At 39.1% G+C, this 27145-nt stretch overlaps 1 protein-coding gene across 6 annotated transcripts in view; it reads right to left on the bottom strand.

Moving 5' to 3' along the window:
- The window catches only part of LOC140194593 (zeta-sarcoglycan), a 971547-nt gene that overhangs the window by 73561 nt on the left and 870841 nt on the right, over window positions 1–27145 (bottom strand). For all 6 annotated transcript variants that reach the window (XM_072251823.1, XM_072251818.1, XM_072251820.1 and 3 more), the window contains one exon: window positions 840–912. In XM_072251823.1, the coding sequence (XP_072107924.1) occupies window positions 840–912 (73 nt within the window). The remainder of the gene's footprint in view (window positions 1–839; window positions 913–27145) is intronic.

Raw genomic sequence — 27145 nt, 5'->3', positions numbered from 1 at the left:
GAACAATTGTTAGAAGTGAGAACAAGAGGAAACCAGGTCTGCCCTTTGGATGAGTGAACACATGTACATACTTTGGACTTTGGAATTCAATAATATCATGGGAGCTCATTCATACGTCCCTAGATCCAATGTTTTTAACCTGGAGATGATCTGTATTATTCTTTATATACTGTAAATGTTTTTACCGTAACAAGATCCTCAACCAAAAATTATAGAAATATCATACAGAAACAAATCAAATAGCTTTAGATAAATGCATAAAATATGGGGTAGCCAATTTTGTTACCCAGCAATCTGTAGAATGAAATTAGAACCATTCCTTACAATTGCGAATGGTGGGCAATATTAAAAGCAGGATAAGAGTAGGTGTTTTCACCCCTCAAGGGTGTTTCCTGCACTCTACCCACTTTGGTTAACATGTCATCAGCTGTTCAATGATATTACCACTGATGTGCCAACACTTCAATAAGGAATCAAGAGAAGAATTTATCCTCTTCAGATCCCACAAAAACTGTCTCATCAATGTTTCTTTTGGAACAGCATGCTGGGGTCAATTTGCTTATCATTGGTTTGATTGCACCACATTCAGTTCATTGGGATATTTTTTTACATATTCAAAATAAGCAATGTATATGCTACTATCTACTGACACTACCATTAGTTCTTAAAAACGTTCTTTGCATTCTACATCCAATAATCAATTGAAGGGAGATTTATATGAATCCAAGAGTGTAAGCATAGACTGCCACAGGCATGTGATGCATTGAGTTTGTCAAAGAAGGACCTTAAGCTTTTAAGTCTAACAAAAATGATTAAACATATACAAGTTATTCACTTACTTGAGCTCTTCTGAGGATTCAGCTCTGACATGAGGTGTTTCCACTGATTGTTCAAACACTGCACCTTCCGGACCTGTGGGAGAAATGCAGGGGAAGCCATAAGTCATGCAGCATCCAATATAACTTAAACTGGAAATACTTCCATTTGCAACAATTAATCCACGTCAACATCACTCAAATTGCCCTAGGCCCCCCGAGTTGCTGGGCAAGTAACCCGACAAATACACAAACAGTATGCCTATTCCATGCTGAAATGTCACATTTAAATACCTAAAAAGTTTGAATCAACATCTTCTTAATTTTCTTATTTGCAAACTGTTGAACTTGAACTCCATCACTTGATGCTCAAGAAGAATCTAGACAACCCACTGATGGGTGTTAAATGTGCTGGCTTTGAAAGTACAATTAGATGGGCATTGTCAATTGGCTCCTGGGCAAAGATGAAGTGACATAATAGCATTAAATCCAAGAAATGTAATCAATTTTCAAAAGTGACAGACTTCCTTAGCTTGCCACTTAAGTTTTTTCTCCTGGTGAAAGTATATAATTATTTTTGATGTTCTTCAAAATACTGTGAAGAAAATAAGCTTCAGAACTACAGACAGATAAACATCCTGCTGTCTTGAAATGACTAGATGTAAATGGGTGAGAACTGGAGCTATTGGGACTGGCAGAGTATGTGTCAGTCACTCATTATCAGGGTCCAGCTTTGTTTTTATAATGCACTGCAGTCACTAGAATCCTCACTGGAAAATCCTAAACAAAAGTTTTTCCTTCAATAAGTTACAAATTATTTTTTACAACAGGGAGCTGTGAGATGATTTGCCACAGAATTTCACTCATCAAAATCAACGTTAATGACCATGTCTATTTCTTTAAAATGATGTCAGCAGATGGTACTCTGGTATCTTGTGGCCATTAGCGTTTTACACGAGACTACTGAAAGATACTGAAAGGAAGCAGACTCTGTTCAACATGCAAGTGACATATAATATAAATAGTTCCATTACCAAAAGATTAAGGGACCCAATCTCAATTTAGCCACTGGTGAATTTTTTGAGGCATTCACATTATCCACTACTTCAGATTTACTAAAACTTCTATTGATTGAATTTGTATGAATGTATTAAAATAGATGTACAGTCATCAATATACACAAGTTCAGTTTAAGAAACATCAATATATACAATTTATTTCTTAGGTTCAGACTCAGGAGCAGAGTCATGCATTTTCAATGGCTAATTATAAACCAAAATGCACAATGTGATCATTACATCTTTTGTTGCAGAGATGATCGATGAGAATCTTACAAATGCAGACACCAAAGTTTTCTTAATCAGAACTTAATCAATATTAATTATTGCAACATATTTTTTTAAAATTTCAAAGCAGACTAAATTCTAAGCAAAATATTCTAAGTAATATTACTTCAAGATATGTTCAAATGCATATTTGGTGTTGATACTAATGAAGTCAATACATCTCTCATAAAGTCAAGTCAAGTCACTTTTTAAAAATTTATTTTTATTTAGATAAGTTATTCACAGGTAATACGCAAACTTTTTTTTACATATATAACCTTTTCCATTTTTTATGTGCGTAAATCTATATTTTGTACATTCACAAGTGCACATTGAGATAATATAGAAAATAATTAGGCACTCAAATAGATGTTTATGTGCAATTGTAATTCCACTCTATTAAACTAAATAATGATAATAGTTGTTATAAAATATTAATAATAGTGGTTGAATACTTATTTCCATGTATCTCTTCTGGTCCATTTCTTTCTGGTCCAAAATTTCCCCAGATCTTTTCTTTACCTGTGTTAATTCCACATTTTCCGAAAAAAAAGCAGTAAACATTCGAGCCAAGGGTGCTTACATTAACACTATTACTATGTTGGTGAGACAAAGAGTATAAACCATTAGGAGAGTTGTCTAAATTCTGCTCGCTGTGGGGTTATAAATTCAATCCATTTATTCCAAATTTGATGAAATTCTTCCTTTTGAATTCTCAGAGAGTAAGTCATCGTTTCCATTTTAAATATTTACAAAATGATTTCATGCCAATCTTCTAATGTAGATGACATTCTATTTAACCACTTTCTGGTGATTGATTTTTTATTTGCCGCTAAAAGGGCCTGCAGCAGCTTTATATCTTTCTTCTGTTCCAAAAACAATACCTACCCCAAGTAGGGAGTCTAAAAGTTCAGAGGTATTTGAGTCTTAAATACCTTAACTAATGTTCTGTAAATACCTTCCCAATATAAGCTTAATTTAGGGCAATCCCAAAAAATATGGCAAACAACAGGAATTCTGCAGATGCTGGAAATTCAAGCAACACACATCAAAGTTGCTGGTGAACGCAGCAGGCCAGGCAGCATCTCTAGGAAGAGGGACAGTCGACATTTCAGGCCGAGGCCCTTCGTCAGGACTAACTGAAGGAAGAGTTAGTAAGAGATTTGAAAGTGGGAGGGGAAGGGGGAGATCCAAAATGATAGGAGAAGACAAGAGGGGGAAGGATGGAGCCAAGAGCTGGACAGGCGATTGGCAAAGGGGATATGAGAGGATCATGGGACAGGAGGTCCAGGGAGAAAGACAAGGGTGGGGGGGGACCCAGAGGATGGGCAAGGGGTATAGTCAGAGGGACAGAGGGAGAAAAAGGAGAGTGAGAGAAAGAATGTGTGTATAAAAATAAATAACGGATGGGGTACAAGGGGGAGGTGGGGCATTAGTGGAAGTTAGAGAAGTCAATGTTCATGCCATCAGGTTGGAGGCTACCCAGACGGTCCCAGGTGTGTGGCCTCAGACAGTCCTTCCAGGTGAGGCAACACTTCACCTGTGAGTCTGCTGGGGTGATATACTGCATCCGGTGCTCCCGATGTGGCCTTCTATATATTGGCGAGACCCGACGCAGACTGGGAGACTGCTTTGCTGAACACCTGCGCTCTGTCCGCCAGAGAATGCAGGATCTCCCAGTGGCCACACATTTTAATTCCACATCCCATTCCCATTCTGACATGTCTATCCACGGCCTCCTCTACTGTAAAGATGAAGCCACACTCAGGTTGGAGGAACAACACCTTATATTCCATCTGGGTAGCCTCCAACCTGATGGCATGAACATCGACTTCTCTAACTTCCGCTAATGCCCCACCTCCCCCTCGTACCCCATCTGTTATTTATTTTTATACACACATTCTTTCTCTCACTCTCCTTTTTCTCCCTCTGTCCCTTGCCCATCCTCTGGGTTCCCCCCCCCCCCGTCTTTCTTCCTGGACCTCCTGTCCCATGATCCTCTCGTATCCCTTTTGCCAATCACCTGTCCAGCTCTCTTGGCTCCATCCCTCCCCCTCCTGTCTTCTCCTATCATTTTGGATCTCCCTCTCCCCCTCCAACTTCCAAATCCCTTACTCACTCTTCCTTCAGTTAGTCCTGACGAAGGGTCTCGGCCTAAAACGTCGACTGTACCTCTTCCTAGAGATGTTGCCTGGCCTGCTGCGTTCACCAGCAACTTCGATGTGTGTCCAAAAAATATGGCAGTGAATTGCTTCCTTGGAGCCACACCTTCTCCAACACGTCACTTTTGTGTCTTTATATTTTTCCTGGTATGGGGTCTTAATGTACCTTATAATATTTTCAAGTCACTTTTTATTGTCATTTCAACCATAACTGCTGTAATAGTACACAGTTAAAACGAGACAAAGTTTTTCAGGACCATGGTGCTACATGAACAATACAAAAACCACAAAGTTCATTATATAGGAATTAGATAGTGTAGTTTCTCTGTTAAAAATATTAGGATTAACAAATTATAAATGTCCACAGAGTACTGACAACTTTTTGTTTGAATGAAAAATAGTGTTCTATCTTGAAATCCTTGCACAAATTCAAGATGAGTAAACTGACAAGAAGTACACATGAACCAAACAACTCACTTAATGATCAATCAATGAAGTATCTTATCCCAAATGGTGTAAGTGTCAGCAACTGTCTTTGGTTGTCAGAAAATATAGTGCAGAAAAGAAAAATCAGATTACATACAGTTGTAATTACATTGGTAATTTACAAATTGAACAATAAAAGAAAATAATATAAATGTAATGGTATACATAAGTTCACTCATTTGTCAACAGAATATTAACTGAATTATTTATGAATATGGAAACAAGAAAAAGAGATTAAAAGCCATTGGATCTCTTTGATTATTGAATGACATTCAATAAATTAGATCTGATTAGATCTGTGGTTGGTTCCACAAAGAACTTTGGATCATGTTCTGCTCAATGATCAGGTTGTTCATTAAAGCATGGAAGAAAGACAGAAGCAAGGAATCAAATACAACCACATTAAGTCCAATGGCAGAACACGAACATACTGAAAAGCATGTCTGAGGCATCTTGCATCTTAATATTTAGCCTTTCACTACAGATGTCCAAAGAAATATTAATTAATTCATTCTTATGTATTGTTGACCCCGTGATAATGGTAAGCAAAAATAATTGGTTTACTTATTTTAAGTATTTTGTATCAATTTAAAGTGTTTTGATTTTTTTACTAAAATATATGTTTTCAAATTTTTAATCCATTTGAATGGTATTTTAAAATGTCTGACTGCTAGAGACATTTAAAAGCAGTTCTAATGGGTTTTGGAATAAGACTGCTCTGGGATGGGTCCTCATTATGCAGTCCCTGAGAGCTTTTCATGGTACTGGGTTTGCGGCCTCCTAGAATGCCTTTGGCAGATGCAGGATCAGCTTGGATAGCCTGCTGCATCTGGGACAGGTTGCTGCAGGGGGCTGGGCGGTCACTATAGGTAGTAAGTTTGAGAAATAGGCCAGATCCCATATGATCTTATCTACTATTAGCTGCACACTTGATATTGATGCTTTTAATTCCATAAAGCAAACCACCAGAGCACAAAACATAAATGTCCCAAAATATTTAGTAAACATATATTCTAAATTTATTCTGTATTAATTTAATCTGTATGAATGCAATGCATAAAAATATAAGCAATATTACATGCAGTGAAATAATAGGAAAATAAATCTCTTCTAAGTTGTAATCTCAACAATTTATTTTCTCTCATTTTGCACTTGCCACCACTGCTATTAAGCAGTAACTTTTCATCTAATTTGCCAGAAATCCAGAGACTTTGAACGTGACAAATTGTCAAAACAACTTCACATACTTTTACTCTGTCTTGTTCCTTTGCTTTGACGAAATTCTCCAGATATTTCAACATCATCCAGAAGAAGAAAATATGTCGCTAATTTTCTGGCTGAGTAGTGTGGTTGGGAAGATAATGCGAGTATTTCTTCCACATTTAGCAGTGCACTTCTCAGGGGAAGCAGAAATTAGGATCTATCTCTGAATGTTCAAAGTACATAAGGAGTCGGCCATCTGGCCCGTCGAGCCTGCTCCGCCATTCCATAAGATCATGTCTGATCTGACCATGGACTCATTTCTACATACCTGTCTTTTCCCCATAACTCTTAATTCCCCTACTATGCAAAATTCTTTTACTTTTTAGTGTGCAATGTCTAACTTGAGACAATTTCTTTTGAAACAGCGATAAATGATGTCTCTTTTGGATTGAGTTGAGTCCTACATAAATCATCCAGTGATGGAAGATGGGAACCAAATAAACTCCTGGTACGGAAATAGTCTCCTTACATTTATTTAGAATGTTTTCTCTTTATGACCCCTAAAGGGAGAGGTTGTCAGACATTATGACGGATCAAAATTCTTCTGACTTTACCTCTTAAGCTGGAAAGCCCCTATTCCAATCCATTAAAAAAGCAGCAGGATGCTTGCTAGTATTGTTCCTTCATTAGCTAAACATTTTTACTAGAAATATTTGGCCCCTCGATCTGTGGCTCTGCAATCTATAGCTAACTCTTTGAATAAAATGGGCTCCTACAGTGAGAAAGGGTGCAATCTACTGTAAGGATTTTAATACAAATAGTTATAATTGGAAACACAGCCTGTTTGGATAAATATTCAGTAGAAGCCTTCAGAATGTATAAATGACCGAAGAAAAAGTACAGAGATGTGAGAAAGAAACCCTAAAGTAAAATCAACTTGGGTTGATGTAGAGATAATAGCATGAATAGCCTTCATCTATTTGTATTATCCTTTGTTATCTTTATTCATATGTGGAAGATTGTTAACCAATATTGGTTACTGAAATAGTAACCACTGAAGTGTAAACCTGAAATTTAGTATTATTTTTAAATTAAGAAGCCAGACAAATAACTTTGGAAATAATTGTTTGTTTAATATCATCTTGTTGGTTCAATTCACTCCTTCTCATATACATTTTCATAATTGGACTTCACAATAAAGTGTCAGAGTGATTTTATTCAACTCTTTCTCAATAATCAGATTAAGGCTCATGTCGAATGTTTACATTCAAAATGAAGATATTTGCATTGCATAAAAATATGGGGACAATCTGGAAAAATAATATTGTAATTACTAGCTAACATTTCAGTACAAAATTCCTTCCTCATTGTTAGTCTATTCCCAGGAAACTTATATTGACATATTTAGATAGAGGCAAATCCCAATTCATAATATAAACAATAGTCTGACTTTTAAAGAATAATGCATATTTATTTAATCCTCATGGTTTATTTTCCAGTATGTAAGTAAAGGATGCACGAATTTTTAACTGTAAAATCATTATTCTAAAATGCTCATTTAGTCATAAGTTTCAATGTTTTACTACAAATACAAATGTGAACATTAGTCATGGATATGAGACACTGATTGCATCAAACAACGTCTTCCTATCATTTGCTAAACTCAATAGTAAACTAGCATTAAATATTCCATAAGTATCTGTTAAGATAGGTGGTGTAATAAATCATCATTCAGTTTGCATGAAATCAATTTTTCATAAGATGATGCTTTCTTTATGCTTAATATGTATGCCATTTATTACATTCATTATTTTCTGAATGTACTATATAGCCTTTAGAGAGCTTTATACAAAATCACAGTGTAGAAATATTAGCAAAAATATTTGTTTTATTTGCTCAGGTTCATGATATAATTATATTTGGAGACACAAGAGACTACTGATAATTGAATGGGGAGCAAAATTCTTACTGGAGGAATTCAGTTGATCAGCATCTCTGGAGTCAAAGGGATCACGAGACTGCAAAGGACTGAGGTTGTAGTAGGAACATAGCCAGTACAAAGGTGTGAGACAGGGGCTGGTAGGTGATAGGTGGGCGTGGGGGGGAGGAGGTTAGAGGCAGAGGATAGTGGATGATAGGGACAAACAGATGAAAAACAAGATATGATGAAACTCATTGATGGAGGGGGGCACAGAGAGGGAAGGGGAGGTCAAAGCTTGAGGCAGACACATAAAAGTGATATGGAACCAGATAAGGGCAAGATGGCGTGCAGATGGAACTGGGTAGGGGAGGGGACAGGCTGAATAGGCCATTGGAGAAGTAATTCAGATGGAGAGATGTGTTAGTGACGGGCAGATGAAACTGGGGGGGGCAGGGGGGGAGTAATGATTTTGGGTAAGCAGGTGGGAAATGAAAAACTGAGCAAAGGGAGAGATAATCTAGGTGAACTAGTAAGAATAGGAAAGGAAGACAAAGGGTATGTGTTACCTAAAGTTGTAAAATTGTGTTGTGAGCTAAAGTGGAACATGAAGCATTGCCTTCTGATATTTTCCCATTCACTCATTTTGTTTAAATAATGAATAGACGTTTGATTTTGTTATAGACAGAGTAAAAACACATCAAATGTTTTCCTATTATATTCTGCACACCTTTGTGCATCTTCTGCCACTCATACACCTGCAGTGGGAATTGATTCCAGCTATCCTGATAATTGTCTACATCCCACCACAAATAGTTATGAAACCTGCACTCAACGAACTATACTCTAAAATCAATAGCCTGTGTGCCCAGAGGCCCTGCTCATCACAGACCTTTGACCATTGTTACACAGTCACTGGAATTTGCCAGCCTCGTACACATGTTGGTAAATCAGACCACAAGGCTGAGTTCCTTCTCCCTGCATACAAACAAAATCTAAAACATAAGGGTCTAGCACTGAAAGTTGTATTGTGCTTTTCTGAAGACATAAAGGAGCTTTTTATGAGAGCAGAGAACAGCCTGCTCTGGGAATTGGAAGGCATCTGACAGCAAGATCCTGCAATGGTTTGTGAGCATTGCTGAGAGAATGATCGGTATTTCTTTCTAGTCCTCTCCATCACAATCCAGAACAAATTCCTGAAGCACTACATTTGGAGACCCTGCAGTATTGTCAGGGACCCCTCCCATCCAACCCACAATCTCTTTGAACTCCTACCATCAAGCAGGAGCTACTGTAGTATAAGAACAAGGACTATTAGGCTGGGTAACAGTTTCTGCCCCCAGGCTATGAGATTTCTGAACACCCCACTGCCACCCGGTACATACTATTTAACACAGGACCATTTATCTCATACTGCTGCATATTTAACTATATGTTTTGTATGCACTTTATATCAACTTGTACATGTACAGAATATTTTTCATTATCTGTTATTATTTTATATGCTGCCTTTCATCTATATGTACTGTATTTTGCACCTTGGTCCCAGAGAAATGTTTCATTTAGCTGTATATATACGTATGGTTGAATAACAATAAACTTGATTTTGAATTATGCAACTACTTTGAGTTGGTAGATTGGTCAATATGAAGGACCCAACAGCCACTCTAAATGAGCATGTCACCACTGTCATAGACTGCTTCCCTAAGTGCGGAGAGGATCACATACCAAAGAAATCAATCTGGGTATACCCCAACCAAAAACCATGCAGACTCAATGGGCTGAATGGCCACCTTCTGCTCCTATATCTTATGGTCTTATGGATGCAACAAGAGATTCACTCCCTAATGAAGTCTTGGTCCACAGCAATCAAATTAGTAGACCCTGACCTGAAGAGGAATTCAAGAAATAACCTTCAGAAAGATATCAGGATTGCCAAAAGACAAAACCAAGCCTCAAACCAGCCATCAGTTATGAGAGGGTTTACATGTCTTAGTGGGCTAGAAAACTAGGTCAGTCGGCATTGCAGACAGCAGTGCATTCCTCCCAGAAGAGCACAATACACTTTTTGAACAGGAGGGAATGACATGACACCATCTATCCCGACTGCTGCTGATGCATCTATACCAACAGTCACCATTGCAGACATCAGATCAGTCTTCTGGAGGAGTAAACCAGTGGAAAGCATTTGGCTTGGATCTTCATATCCTGCAAGGATCAGCTTGTGGGAGTATTTGCAGACATTCTTTTTCTCTTCCAACTTAACTCTGAGACCAAAAGGAAAATAACATAGCTTGCCTTTTGTAAGACACTTGACCCCAAGTCCTTACAAAGGATTGCGAGGACTGCTGAAGGGATCATCAAGGTCTCCCTTCCACACGTCAGAGAATATTCATTATGTGCAGTATGCACATAGGGCCCTTCGATTTGTCAATAATCCACCACCCCCCAAGCCATCTAACAATCTCTTTGACCCCTTACCATCAGGCAGGAGGTACTGCAGCATTTAGACAAGAATGGTTAAGATGGGAAACAGCTTCTTCCCCAAGGCCACAAGTCTATTGATCTTACTGCCACAACGTAGGTCTCATCATGTATGAAGTGTCAGTAGCATTATACTGTTTACTTTTTAACTCGGGTCATAAATGCACCCTACTATTTGTTAATTTACTTGTGGCAATTTTACTTTCTTTGTTGTGTGTGTGAGTTATATGTACTGTATAGTGCACTTTGGTCCAGAGCAATGCTGTTTTGTTTGGCGGTATACATGTGTATGGTTGAATGAGAATAAATTGAACATAAACTTGAACTGTCTTCAGCCAGATTCAGATCAGATTCAAATTCTCATTCAGATTCTCATTTATTTATCACGTGTACATACAGTGAAGTTTGTCCTTTGTTCTAACAATTTAAGTAACTAGGTTTGAAGTGGGGACTGCCTACAAGTATTGCCACATATTCCCCTGGAAAAGTAACTACACATTCAATCTCATAATTCCAAACAAGTTCATCTCCAACTCTGGACTGAGCCAAGGACTCGGCAACTCCTTCTGCAACAGGACTCTTAATTTCCTGAACAGAATGCAATCAGCAGTAATAGACAGCAATGCGAGAAGCAGGACCCCACTAAGGAGAACCAGGCCATTGCCTCCCGTACCATCGTTCACCTGATTCACTCTAGAGATCTCCCAGTCACTGCCAACAACCCACAGTTCCCTTACTCCGCACCTCCCATTTCTACCCCCTACCCAATATCATAAAACCTACATATCCAGGTACACCTACTGTTCCTGCTTGTTCCTGCCCCACCGAACATATATCTGCATACCTCGACTCTGTTTTTATCCCCCGTCCACTGTTCATTACTTCACCCCTCCCCATCTCCTGGTTTCTCCTATCACCCAGTAATCTTCACCCTCACCGTCTCCTGGTTTCACCTATCTCTCATTACTTCTTCACCCCTCTCCCTCTCCTGATTTCACCTATCATCCAGTAATCTTCACCCTCCTCCTCTCCTGGTTTCACCTATCACTCACTACTGCTTCACCCTCACCATCTCCTGGTTTCACCTGTCACGCAGTACTTCTTCACCCCAAACCCTCTCCTGGTTTCGCCTATCACCCAGTAATCTTCAACCACACTGTCTCCTGGTTTCACCTATCACCCAGTAATCTTCACCCTCCCCCTCTCCTGGTTTCTCCTATCTCTCATTACTTCTTCACCCCTCTCCCTCTCCTGATTTCACCTATCATCCAGTAATCTTCACCCTCCTCCTCTCCTGGTTTCACCTATCACTCACTACTGCTTCACCCTCACCATCTCCTGGTTTCACCTGTCACGCAGTACTTCTTCACCCCAAACCCTCTCCTGGTTTCGCCTATCACCCAGTAATCTTCAACCACATTGTCTCCTGGTTTCACCTATCACCCAGTAATCTTCACCCTCTCCCTCTCCTGGTTTCTCCTATCACCCAGTAATCTTCACCCTTCCCCTCTCCTGATTTCACCTGTCACCCATTACTTCTTCACCCTCACCCTCTCCTGGTATCACTTATCACCCTGTACTTCTTCACCCTTCCCCCCTTCTTGTCATAACTTCTCATCTTTTTTTGCAGTCCTGAAGAAAGGGTCTTGGTCTGAAGCATTGACCGTTTACTCATTTCCATAGATCTGCCTGGCCTGCTGAATTCCTCCAGCATTTTGTGTGTGTTGCTATAATAGACGGCAATATTTCCGCTAAGATATCCTCAGAACTGGTGCTCCCAATCTGCATCCTCAACTTGCTGCTTTTTCCTCTGTACCCTCACAACTGTGTAGCCAGATTCTGTGACAACTCCACTTACAGGTTCGCAGATGACACCATGCAGCTTTGAAAGCATCTGATCTTGATGCATCACAACTTGGTGTGGTAACTACCCTTACCAAGAGCGCAAGTAAGTTGCAGAGAGCTGTTGTCACAGCTCAAGCCTTTCCCGTATGTTGGCCCTTGCTCCATCGCCCTCAAACAAAATGGAGATAGAGTTCCCCATATCTTCACCTACCGTCCCACAAGCTTATGCATCCAACATACCGCTCCCCACAGCTTTCACCATCTTCAACAGGATTCCACCACCAGGCACATCTTCCTCTCCTCCCCGCTCTATTTTCCACAGGAATCATTCTCTCTGTGATTCCCTTGTCCACTTGTCCTACCCCACTGGTCCCCTCTTCAGACATTTTCATCATCAATGTCTGCTTTCACTGAGAAGTGGCTGCCAAGAAGTGCGCCACCCAAGTGAGTGGCATAGGATCTACTGCCACTTACAGCTATTGATTTGATCCTGACCTCAAGTGCTGCTTTCGCAGAATTTGCACATTTTCTCTGTGACTGTACCGACATCCTCCGAGTACTTCTGCCTCGCTTCACATGAGAATAATGTGCTGTCAGGTTAACTGACCACTGTAAGTTACACTTTAGTAGAGGTGAAGAAATTAAATGGGAGATAATGGGCATATGTGAGAGAGAATAAGTTGGAGAAATGCAGGGAAATAATGAGGGGAAAATAGAATAGATAATATTGCTTCCCTGGGAGCTGGCATGGACTTAAAAGACAGATTTTTCACCTTCAGCATTGCTACTTCCCTGCCTTTTGAAGCATGCACTTGATATACAAATGATGAGTGTGCAATTTTGAACATATTTGAAATTTTAAAACATCTGCCAAACCAATTTATAATCTGCCAACTACAGGTTAATCAGATGTGAACAACAAATACTGACATATTCTTTCTAAGAATTTCAAGGTACGAATCCTCTCTCTTGAGAAGCATTTTATCCATCACAAGAGCAATTGGACCAAGAATGAAGAGAAGCTTAAGTGTCTGCTGTTTATACCCTTCAGCTGAAGCCACTTGAGCTTACATTGTGTGATAAATATAGAGATTCCCCGTGAAGGCCACTTGTCAGCAAGACAACTCTAATTATTGCATTCAGGCTTGACACTGTAGTACAGCTAAATGATGATGCCAATTGCCACCAGTGGCCCTCTACACTTCTTGGTAAGGAGGCTTGAGCAATGGAAATAATCCAACAACCACAGGTACCATATCTGAAGACAGACCACATTGCAAGCCTGTAGCAATGATTACATTTAATTCACAACTAATCATTTTCATAAATAAACACAGACAGGAATTACAGTTTGAAAGGTTCAAACCGAGAATAAAAACAAAAAAAAATGTGGAAAAGGGGAAAAAAATAAGCTCATTATATTGACTTTTGTCCTAAAATCTTTTTTCAATCACAATTGTAAGGAATAATAAAAGTGGGCAAATTTCACTGTATATGTAAATGATTTAAATGATTTGTATTATTTCTAAGTAGTTTTATACATTTAAATTACCTTTATTTTCCTTTTAGTTTTTCATAATTTTCTTTTATAATTTACTTCAATTTTATTATTCTTCAAAATCCCCTAATTGTCAGAGACCTTTAAGGAGATTATTAAAAATGCCCAAAACCTTGACAGATTTGCCTTCCACCAAAGGTTTCTCAGGTACTCAGATGGACAGAACCTCAGAACAACATGATTAAAAGCAGAAACTCCATTGAACCCTTCTCAACCAGTCGATAAGGGTGAGTGCAAGGAGAATCATATACCACAATTCTGCTCCACTAAAATCTGCACAACTTTTAAAATTTTTCAAGTATAGGCAGCCAGGAACCATTGAATCTGAGCTGAATCCAGCTCAGTTCATCTGAAATAACACAGATTTTGTTTAAAAGTAAATAGACAAAGGATGAAAGAGTATATGCATACAGATAAACTAATTTAATTAATTTCTCCCCATATAATGCTAAAGAAAGCAATGATCTAAAACTTCGGCTCACAGAATAAAATTATAACCTGTTCACTCTCTCTAGAGCAATTTGTACATTCTCAAACAAAAATATATATTCTACAAAAAAGACAACCAATAGAGATCACTCCTTAAGATCAGTAGTCCCGTCATAAGATTGCAAACTTTTGTAATCACACAGAGTACGAGGAGGAGTAGCAATTCCTTATTTTCAAGGAATTTCAAGCAAAGTAGATGGGTTAATGTCCATAGGATTGACAGATGCAGAAGCAAAATTAGTCCATTCAGCCCATAGAATCTGTTTCAAATTTCAGTCATGACTAATTTTCTTTTCAACCCCATTCTCCTGCCTTCTCCCCATAATCCTAAACCTCCTTGCCAATTAAAACCCTATTAATCTCAGCCTTAAATACACCCAATGATTTGGTTCCAACAATCCTCTGTGACAATAAATTCCTTATCAACTGTTTTAAAGGGACCTCTCTTTATCCTAAGGCTGTGCCCTAAGATCCTAGACTCCCCTGCTAATGGAAGTATCACCTCCATGTGCACTGAATCCAGGCCCTTCAGTATCAGGTAGGTTTCAATGAGATTCTCCATTGAAGACAGTAAAGCAATCAGACCCTAATTTAATTCCAGATGTCCAGGCACTTCTGTAGTACTTCTCTAACTTTGGAAGATTTCTGTTAACCCTGTCAAAAGCTCTGAAGATAATATGACACATTTCTTACATAAGTACCTTACAGAGTGGATCAAGTTAGCCAGGATGCATGTGGACTGATTTAAAATTGACCAACAATCTGTTTCAGCCTTCTTTCTATGATCCAGAAGGTGGGTACTGCTGGTAAACACACTGTTTCTGCCCGTTTCTTTATTGCTCCCTACAACACTCCTCTCTTCACATCTCGAATTTATTGATTGGTCAATAGAACATATAATATTGAACAGCACAGAACTGGGCAGGCCATTCACTCCACGATGTTGAGCCAATCTTGATGCGAAATGTTCTGCTGAAATATCATCCATATCCATCCATTACCCTCATGTTCATGTGATTATCTAAAAGTCTGTTAAAGCCCACCAAACTGTCTGATTCCACTACCACCCCAGCAATTTGTTTCTGGCATGTACCTACCTCTGCATGAAACTCTGTGGCTCTCATGCTGCTTAAAACTCTCCCCCACCCCAGATAAACTTAGAATCACATCCTCTGTGAAAAAGATTTTCTGACTGTCTACCTTATCTATACCTTTCACTATTTTAAGAACCTCTATCAGGTCTGCACTCAGATTCCAACACTCGAGGGAGAGCAACTCAAGTTTGTCCAACCTTGCTTTATAGCTCTACTCTGGCATCATCCTGGTAAACCTTATTTGCACCCTCTCCAAAGTGTCCACACATCCTTCCGATAAATGGCTGACTAGAACTTTGTGCAGTCTGATACAAGTTTTATATAACTGCAAAATGATTTCCTTACGATTATACACAATACCCCTACCAATGAAGGGAAGCATATTTTACTTACTACCTTATCCACATGTTGCTTCTTTTGGCAAACTATTCCTCTATGCCTCATGCTATTAAGGGGTTTGCCATTAGTTGTATAGTTCCTAGAGCACAGAACATAGAACATAGAAATCTGCAGCACCTTACACACCCTTTGACCTACAATGTTGTGCTGACCATGTAACGTACTCTAGAAACTGTCTAGAATTCCCCTACCGCATAGCCCTCTATTTTTCTAAGCTCCATACACCTATCTAAGAGTCTCTTAAAAGAACATACTGTATTCTCCTCCACCAGCATTGCCGGCAGTGCATTCCACAGATCTCCACCCTTGACATCCCCTCTGTACCTAATTCTAAGCACGTTAAAACTATGTCCCCTTGTGTTAGCCATAATTTGACCTCCCAAAGTGAAATAGCTCATACTTGTCCAGATAAAACTCAATCTGCCAATTCTCAGCCCAAGTATGTATCTGATTTACATTTTCATCCAAATAATTGATATATTTCAAAAACAACTAAAGTCCCAGCACAGAACTTTGAGGAACACCACTGGTCACAGACCTCCAGCCAGAATAATAACCCTTACTCTCTGTCTTCTATGGTCAAAGTATTTCTGAATCCAAACCTGCAATTCACCCTGGATCCCATGGATCTCATGGATCTTTACCTTCTGAATCAACCTACCATGAGTGACCTTATCCAATGCTTTACTGAAATCCATGTAGATTGCAACAACTGCCCTTTGTCACCAAGCTCCTTTGTCACCTCCTCACAAAACTCAATCAAGTTTGTAAGGCATGATATGCCCCACACAAATCCATGCTGACCGTCCCTAAGCCGGCCACACTTTTCTGAGTGCACATAAATCCTACCCCTTAGTATCTTCTCCAATAGTTTCTTCACTACTGGAATGAGGCTTGCTTACTTACCTGCATTATCCCTATTTTCTTTCTTGAAAAAAAAGCACAACCATTTGTTATTCTCCAAACCTTTGCAAGTGGGGACATAAAGGTCTTTATCAAAGTCCCAGCAATCTACTGACCTACTTTTTTTTCAATATAATGGGATATATTCCATCAGGGTCTGTGGATTTGTCCACCTAAATGCATTTCAGAAGACTCAAATTATTCCAGCACATTAGCAGGCCCCTCTCAGCCTTCACTATTCTTCAAAACCTTCTCCTTGATAAACATTAACATAAAGTATTCATTAGTACCTCAGCCACTTGCTTTCACCTCAAGCACAAAATTCCTCCTTTATCCTTGAATGAACTTACTCTCTCTAGTTATCCTCCTTTTATTAATTTAAGTATAAAATGCCTTGGGATTCTCCTTGAGCCTACTTGCCAAGGACATTTCATAGCCCCTTCTGGCCTTCCTAATCTTCTGCATGAGCATTTTCTGCTATCTTTATACTTTCCAACAGCTTAGTCTGAATTTAGCTTCCTAAATTTTGCATTTGCTTCCTTTCTCATCCTCACAAAATTTAGGATTTTCTCAGGTCATCAAGGCTCCCTTACCTTACCGTACTCCTTACTAGGACATGGGAATACTGAACTCTGATCAGCTGGTTTTTAAACAACAGCGGCTGATCCCAATCAATGGCCTTTAGTTCCCATCTCATCCTGTCATAATATGCCCATTTCCTTAGTACCTTTATGCAAGATCTCATTTTAACACCACTCCTAACTACCTTTAAACACAATGAGATGCAGTCACTATTCCCAAAATATTCACCCACTATCTGCTCTGTCAAAACCAAAACAGGAATGTTTCTTCCTCTAATTGGACTCTCCACACACTGTTTCATGAATTCTTCTTGGATGCGCTGAAGAATTTCCTCCCATCTAGTTACGGTCAATACTGGGGAAGTTGAAGTCCCCATTATGACACCCCTGTTGTTTCTGCACTTTGCCATATCTGTCTACATATTTGTTCCATCACCTCTCAGAATCAGAGTAGAATCACTTCAGTGTAACTGTTGTGACATTCTCCCTTTGCTACCACCCAGCTTTTTTTCCCTCCCACAGATCCTTCCACCATGTCTAAAACATTGAAAGCCAGGAACATTGAGCTGCCAGCCCTGATGCTCTTGCAACTAAGTGTCTGTAATGGCAACAGCATCATAATTCCATGTACTGATCCAGGCTCTAAATTTATCCTCCTTGCCTATAATATTCCTAGTGTTGCTATAAATGCATTTCTGATCACACGGGGTGCTACGGTAGTGTAGTGGTTAGTGCGATGCCATTCCATCTTGGGGTATCAGAGTCTGGAGTCCATACAGGTGTCCACTGTAAGAAACTTTGTACATTCTTCCCGTGTGCACGTGTTGCTTTTTCCCAGGTCCTCCAGTTTTCTCCCATAGTACAAATATGTACATAGTGGTTTGAAGGTTAATTGGTCATTATAAATTGTCTTGTGATTAGACTAGGGTTAAATTGGTGGGTTGTTGGGCGATATGTTCTGCACTGTATCGTTAAATAAAATAAATAAAAATAGACCATCAGACCCACTACACTTATTAACCTGCCCCTTGCTGTCTTTCCTTTCAGTCTTACTTATGAACCCATCTTTCTTGCTCTCATCCCAACCACCAGTTACCCTGCTACCCTGTTTCCCTTCCTCCTGTCTCTCCAGTTTGAACACACCTGAATAGCACTAGCAAACCTTCTAGTGAGGATTGGTTCCCCTCCAGTTCAGATTAAAAATATTTTGTCTGTACAGCCCTGGAAGAGCGCCCAACAATCCATAAATCTGAAGCCCTTCTTTCTGCACCAGCTCCTTGGCTATGATTTGAACTGCTCTATTTATCTATTTCTCACTTCACCAGCACATGGCACAAGCACTAATCCTGCAATTACTCCCTAGAAGTCTTGCTTTTTAACTTTCTACCTGGCTCTTAAAAAAAAAACCTTATTTAGACCATGACCTCTGGCTGCTCACCACCCCCTCTCAGAATGCCCCATACCTGTCACAAGATATCCTTGACCCTGGCCCCAGGGAGGCTACACATCATCCTGGAGTTTCAATTGAGGCCACAAAATCATCTATCTTTGCCTCTGACTAGACCTACATTCAAAACACTTCTAATACCATCCACTGTTTGTGCAGTTTCTATCTTTTCTTCCTCAGACAATTTACTTTAGCCATACATGTCCAATATCCATACACTTTATTTGGACATCCAAATAATACTTTCTTAAACACAAGTCCAATTTTGCTCCAGCAGGACTCTTCTCCACACAACTGAGTGTTATCATTTTTAATGACTTCCCCTTTGATTTTCACTCTGTCTGAATGAAAAGTGTTGCTTTTGAGTCCAAGATTATCTCAATGTTGTTTCAGACTAATTTGAGGACTAAATATTTGTTGTTTCTTCCTCTTGTGCTGAAGTAGAAAGTCCATCATCTTTGCAGTCATTTTTCCATGCCATTTCTACCTTAATTTGATTTCTCCCTGCTCATTTCTGAAGATATGCTAGTGACCAACTCCAAGGATTCCTGAAGATATGTTGACTGCACTTTGCCCCACTCGTTGCCTGCTGGGACTCTGTTACATTCTCCCATTTTCTCCATTTCCATTGCACCTGCCCTGACAATTCACCCTCCACACTAGCACCCCTGATATATCTTTCATCTCTCTGAAGTATGGGTTCTCCTCCACCACAGATGGAAGGACACTCAAGCTATCTGTTTCATTTTCTGCTCAGTTGTTCTCAACTACTCTTCGTCTCCCTTCCAGAACTTGGGTAGCTTCTTCTACCCTAGTAACTTGTATATTCCTTCAAAATGTCTTAATCCTAAAGGCGTTGCCACTTCCAGACATAGCATCACTTATCGAACAGCCAGACATGGACCCACTCGTTTTGCCACAACTAAAGACTGCTCTTGTTTGGGGCACTCCGGTTCACTTCCATGTCTCCCCTCATCCCTGTACATCTTCTCACAACATCTTCCTTTTCACAGCACTCCTTACAAAGGAAACAGCAATCTACAAGAACTCCTGTTGACTGCTTGGTAGCCCCCTGTTTGGGGAAGGCCAAACACACAATGGGTGACCTCAAAGCAGAAAATGCTGAAAATACTGAACAAATCAGAGACCACCTGTGGTGAGAGACACAAGGCTAATGTTCAATGTCTGTGCTCAGATCACTGTTTGGTAAAAATTTGGAAATCAAGCATATTTAACATTTCAGAGAAGGGTGAGGGTTGGAGAGGATAAAGGGATTGTTTGTGGTAGGTTTCACATGCCTTGTTGCATTGCCCTCCATTTATCTGTCTTTTCTGCAACTTGTTTTCTACATTTTCCCAACTCAATTGACTTCAAATGATAACTGCTTCATCTCTACAGGTGCTGCTTGCTTTGCTGAGATTTCCAATGTTTTCTGCTGTTTCAGATTTTCAGTATTCACAGCTTATTGCTTGTCAATCGCAGAGTGGGAGAATACCATACATCCTACTTGCATTTTATGAAAAACTGTGGTCCTAAGCATCCGGGTCTTTGTCATTTTAATTTTCCATTTCACGCCCACTCTGACTGCTCTTTCTTTGACCACCCACACTGTCTCCATGAAATGCAATGTAAGCTTAAGGAACAGCAAGCGGCCTGATTAGGCACATTACGACCAACATGACTCAACACTGACTCCTACAATTTCAGGTAATTATCCTTTTCAACATTACGTTACACTTTTCTGGCAAATACAGCTTTTCCCTTCTAATAATTGTAGTTAATTTTCCTGCTTCCCCCATTTACACTTTCTCTAGACCAATCTTTTGTTGTTCACTTCCTTTAAAGCCTTGCATACTCATGTGTTTAATTGTTCAGTCTCCTCCTCTCCACCTTCTGGCTGATCATTCATTGTATTCTTTTCTTACTTCCCTCATTCTCTGATTCCTAAAAACAAAATTTATCTTTAAATTTTGGCTTCTGCCCCCTTCCTTTTCAGCCCTAATGAAGGGTCTCAGCCCAGAATGTTGATTGCTTATTCCCCTCCATAGCTACAGCCTAACTTGCTGAGTTCCTCCAGAACTTTGTGCACATTGCTCAAGATTTTCAGCATCTGCAGAATCTCTTGTGTCTATCTTTATCTTGAGATGGTTCTGGTGAAAGGTCACTGACTCTAAAATATTTTTTAAAAACAAAAACTGCTCGAAACAGCCAAGTTCTGACAAAGGGTCTTAACTCTGTTTCTCATTTCACAGATGCTGTCTGACCTGCTGAGTAGTCAATCTTTTGCTGTCTTTATTTCAGATTTTTAGAAGCACATTATCTCTGTATAAACGATGAATGAGTAGTGAAAGCCTTGTTTTGTATTTTGAGCTTTGGCAATACATTTGAAGCATAACAGGGCAATATCTTTTGGGTGAAAGTGTATTTGCAAAAATAAAAGTTAAATCTTCACCCTTGTTTGTCGGGGCAGTAGGATAAGTAAAATTATGTTTCCTTCAGAAAACATTCTGCGACTGAAAGGCACAAACTCTAGGACTACATTTCCTTTAAACAAAACTGCCAAGCATATAAAATATTACTTCGAGAAAGTCTTTTCCACTGGAAAGAAAAATAGAAAAAGATGATATTTTATTTACACTCTGAAGCCAAGATTTGATTTTAATTGTTTTTTTAGATATGCATTCGAGTCAGTCTTTTCCACTGGAAAGAAAAATAGAAAAAGGTTATATTTTATTTACACTCCGAAGCAAGATTTGATTTTAATTGTTTTTAAATTTTTTTTTTTAGATATCCATGTTATTAAATGGCATACATAATCAAAATGGCTTTAAATTTGAATACATTTTCATAATAAAGACATTAGATGCCTGCAGCAGGGGCCAGCTGGAGGGGTAGTGTGTCCTGCCCATAGCAGTAAGACATTTAAAGGAGGAAGAGACAGGGTATGTAGGCAGGCAAAGCTCTGACCAATATAATTCAAAGTGGTAAGTAGGATGTCATTAATTTTGGTAAAAGGAAAGGTATATCTGAGCATTTCCTTATCGTATGGAACAAGGAACCATAAAGAGATTTAATATACCATGTATACAACTCATAAAAACTAGTAGTCCGGTGTAAGATATTATTAAAGTGAAATTGTTCCTTTATTGCAAGGAGGCTAGAATGTGAATGACAGAAATTTTATATTTTAGTTGGTCAGAGTGTTTGTCAGATTCAAATCTCAGACCAAAAATTTATCAAAACTCTGCAGGCCTGCCAGATATGGTTGTGAATAGTGGTAGACAATTATACAGCGAATTTGAGCGAGAAGTTCCAGAACCATTCCTGTCCTCAGCTGCAGTGGAACATAGTGTGTGGGTGTTAATGAAAAAGACTTAAATATTTGTAACCATCATCAACCTGAAATGTTGACTGAATAATTCATCTTGGTCTCCTCCCGGCTTCAGTCAAGTCAGTCTTCAGCCAATTGAATTCACTCCAAAGTACATCAAGAAACTGCTGAGAGCATTGGATACAGCAAATTATACGGGCCCTGACAGCATTCCACTTGTAGTCGGTCTAGCCAAGCTGTTTATCGAAAAGTACAACACTAGTCTGTACCCAACAGTTTGGAAAATTGCCCAGTTAGATCTTGTCCAGAAACAAAAACAAAGCTCTTCCAATCTGTATACTTGATGCAATTATTTTATCACCAATCAATGGAAAAATGTTGAAAGGCACTGTCAACAACTTACTGACAAATAACCTGCTTGTTGACGCTCAGTCTGAGTTTCACTTGGGGAGCTTTAGACCTCATTAGCCTTAATCCAAATATGATCAAGGAGATGGCTTTTGCATTAAGTCGGCATCTGAATGAGTGTACCCAAATATAGCTGAGGTAAAAGTGAATTAATTTGCAAGAATCCGGAGGAAAACCCTTCAATAATTGGAGCAATACCTGGCACAAAGTGTGGCTGTTGTGGTTGGCGCTCCATCATTCTAGGTTCAGGCTATCACAGTAAGAATCCTTTGAGGCAGTATCCTTAGCCCAACTATCTTCAGCTACTTCACTACAGATTTTTCCTTCATCGTAAAGTCAGAGCAGGAATGCTTGTTAATGATTACATAATGCTCAAGTTCACTTCACCGAAGATGTGGGTATCCATGGCTGTAGGCAGTAAGATTTAGACAGCATTCAGGCTCGGGCTAATAAGTGGCAAGTAACATTTTTGTAACATAATTGCCATTCAGTTGACATCAACAAGAGTGTGACGACCAGCTCTGCTCATTATTCGCTGGCATTACCATCACTATGAACCCCTCCATCAAGGTACTGGGGTGGATCTGGCAGGTAGGGGATGATCACCAACCCTTCCATATACATGCAGTGATGAATGTCCTGAGGAAAGTGACTCACAAAGCTTTTTCACCATCTCTAACAATCAAGTGAGGGACTGATGAATATTCTCCAAAAGCATCCAACATGTTCTATACCAGTCTTGTGATGATCCCTTCCACAAAGATGAACCAGAGTAGCAGGCATATCTGCAGGAAGCCATCCGAGATGAACACTATATCAAGACCAAAATATATCACCATTCTTTTTTTAACCAGAGTCTAAATTCTGCAAGCTATATCTAAAAATGCAGAAAAAATACCCTCACCAGAATCCTATCTTCAGTCTGATATTAAATCAATAAATTTGTTTATCATTGCCAGGTGCACTGATGTACAATGAAAAACTTTGTTCTGCATGCAATCCATACAGGTATTTTAATCATTTTAGTGCAAGTAAAAGAACATAATGTTTAATTAAGTGTACAGTTCCAGCGGAAGTGCAGTGTAGGTAGACAATAAGGTACAACGTGATTTTGAAGTCAACAGTTTATCTTATCATACTAGTAGACCATTCAATAGTCTTATAACAACAGGATAAAAGGCATTCTAGGCCCTGGTTGTATGTGCTTTCAGGCTTTTGTATCAGACCCAGCTGTTCAGAACTCAATCGGAGATAAATTTTTCATACAGAAGTTAGATGTATCTAAACTCAAAAAAAAATTGCTGGGCCAGTTACAAAATTTAAGATGGAAATTCTTTTTTGTGCCAATAAACCACAAACAAACTGTACTACAATATGCTGTAAAAGTCTATATTAGTCCACAATAGCTGGCAACAGGCATTGGCTACATGGACCTCAATAATAATGGAGAGTCTCAATACATCTGGCAATAAATCAGAATGTAAGAGAATACCCTGCTAGTATTGGTTTAGCCTCCAATTTCATTGGCTTTCCTACTTGTCTAATGATTTTTCACTTCACAGGAAGTCCAAACAGTTTACTTGGTTGATCAAGCTAGCAATATGACAGGTGCACTCTGATTACATTCTGCTTGGCAAATAAGAGAAAAAGCCAGCAAAAGAAAAGATATCCCTTGCTGGAAGCAGGTGACATTTATAACATACAATTAAGTCATGAATTTCCATTAAAGAAATATAAGCACTAGCTTGAAATTTGAAGCTGTGACTTATAATTCAAGTTTTGTAACCTTGTTTTGCATTCTTTGGGGGAAAACCAAGAGCAGTTTCTTCAAGGCAATTTCTGTAAGTATATATCATGGTTCTGTATTGAGGTGGTACTTATCATTATTAGTTGGTAATGCAAAATATTACCTTCAAAACCAAACATAAACAACCACTGGCTTTTGGTTGCACTTAAGGCAGAAAAAAAACACAATCAATTCGAGTCAATTCTACATTTTCAAAAACACAATGCAAAATGAACAATTTTTTTTCAGATTTCTCAGGAAATATGAAATAAAAATTGAAATTGCTAGAAACACTCATCCTTTTTATCTCATGTTAAGCTGGTTATTGTGTTGACTTAACTAGCACCTTAAATGCGTACCAGATTTTCCCTTACTATGACAGTTATAATTGACTGCCCAATCATGCATTTCAACATAACTTCAACTGAGTCAACTGAGCTGTTGTAAATATTACAAGTCTGATACAAATTCTTACAGTGTGATCAAGCAAAGTTACAGGCTTTCAGCAAACAAGGTTAATGTTTCTTACAGTTAGCTCACTATTACCAAAGTCACAATATCACTGAGGAAATTACTGCAGGATAGTGCAATGATAATAAATAATGTGGTGAATTTTAGTGGCAGTGAATGACAGTCAACATTTTACAAGAGATTTCTATGAGAATCTGCTTGAGAAGAGAGATATTAAAAGTAATATCAACTTTTAGCATACTCATAACAAAATTTAATGACAAATACACATGAAGAGTGGAATAATTGCTGACAGCTTGTTCTACACAGGGGTTAAGACTATCTCCACATGCAATCGGAAATTTAATGCAAAAGAGATGCTGCATTGTGATCATTAACTGTGCTGAATGCAGCCCGTTCTCAACTGGTGATAATAATCTCATCTCTTGATCATTAGTGTTCTCTGAAAATTGTCTTTTCCTACACTTCTAATGATGATAACATAGCTAGAATTTAGTTGGGGGATGGACTCCCTCATACTGATCATGGAACTCTGAGTCTGAGATTGGTCAGACTTGACTCACAATGCTGGCTTAGATATGTCAAATGGATTCAGTGAAGCCTGAGATCAAAGCAAATCACAGAAGGTTTTTAAATTTAAAGCAACAGCTCCCGTAATTATTCCATCCCCTTGGAATAAAACTGTTCCTAGAAAATGTCAACTATTTTCTGAGAGGTGCAAAGAAAATTTCAGTTCTTTTCAATGACTGTTTCCAAATATCATTTCATAATATTTCTTTAAAATGCACCGTTTTCTTTCTCGTATAAATATTCTTAACACCATCCTATATATGTACTGTATACATGGATTAAAAAGATGGCACCAGTGAACAATGCACCATAGGCAACTTCTTTCAGACAATTCACAAAACTATTTCTTTTACTTTTACTTCTTCATTCAGATATGATTCTTATAGTATTGGAATGTATGATTTACATTTTGATGGTTGCTTTCAGGCCGATTTTGCGATCTGGCACACTGCTGTCTTCAACAGAATTCAGTGAGGTTTCAAGCCAAATACGTGAATCTGTGATCGACTCCATTTCTCACTGATCTCATCGATTAAAGTCTTGAGGAAGATTGAAATCAATGAGGACAAGAAAGGAAGGCAAGTAGGTGTTCAGCGCCGTCTGCCTGCATTTGACCTGTCTCTCTCTCCCTCACGCTCACTGCTGACGGAGGAAGGAACCTGCGTTTGGCCAGTCTCTCTCTCTTGCTTTTGTTCACTGCTCCTGGAGAAAGATGGCCGTGTCTCTTTCTCCCTCACGTTCGCTGCTGCCGGATAAGGAACCTATGTTCGACCGGTCTCTCTTTCTCTCCCTTTCACTTGATGCTGCCTGAGGAAGGTGCCTGTAGGTGACCGGTCTCTCTCTCCCTCTCACTCTCATTCACTGCTTCCAGAGCAAGGTGCCTGGATTCAACTGGTCTCTTTCTCCCTCTCACTCAATGCTGCTGGAGGATGGTACCAGAACCTTGGGTCTCGGGCAAGGTTCAATCAATGCGGTTTGTGGATTGGAGTCTGTAGTTCATGTTATGATATGTTTCTGGTTTCTATTACTCCTTTTTTATTGCCATTTTGTGCAATTTTGATCAGGGTGGACTGGCTCTGCAGCCAGCAGTTAATGAACGACACAGCACTAACTTGAACTGATCTGAACTGAACTGAACATTCCTAGATTGTTTCAATGACTTTGTCATTTGATATTTCATATTCTGTGTTTTTCGCTCAATTTGCCGTTTGCGGGATGTGTTCTTTTTTTGCACATTTGCGTTTGATGAGGGGTTAAAAGGGAACATTTTTTCACCAGAAATTGTTTGGAATTAGGAACCGTTGCCTGAGAAGATGGTGGAAGCAGAGACTCTCACAGAGAAAAAAAGAACTTGAGAAATTGAATCACTAAGGCAGAGACAGACATTGACTGATAAATAGAATATGCATAGTTGACTACTTAATGTTTGGCATGAATAGGGGGAGAGATGTGCAAGGGGCCCAGCGCTATGCTGTATGATTTTCAAACTCTTTGTTGTGTAGGGATTAGAGGAAGAGATGTCATCTATTGTCTTTCACAAGTCACAGACTCCCTGCCCCTCATAATAGACCCTTCCAGAAAAGCAGCCTGCAGTTCGCTTGGCTGCCAAAACCATCCAAATTTATCTGGGATCTCCCTGAGTTTGCCATAGCAACTAATGAAAATAGCTTGACCTTTGTGAAATTCAGAGCAGATTGGTTCACTCCAAGTAGGAAATCTCACCTCTCGAGTAACAAATGTATCTTCCGGGCTGCATATGCTTCTTGCTGGAATCTCTAAACTATAAAAACATGAAGCTGATGGTCAGTTAAACATTGTAACTCTTAGCTAGATCAATCTTCCTCAGCTTGATGGCACTGATTTTCTTAAT

Source organism: Mobula birostris, chromosome 3, assembly GCF_030028105.1.
Source record: "Mobula birostris isolate sMobBir1 chromosome 3, sMobBir1.hap1, whole genome shotgun sequence".
NCBI lineage: Eukaryota > Metazoa > Chordata > Chondrichthyes > Myliobatiformes > Myliobatidae > Mobula > Mobula birostris.
Note: the sequence above shows the minus strand (reverse complement) of the source record. Positions and strands in the feature narration are given on the sequence as shown.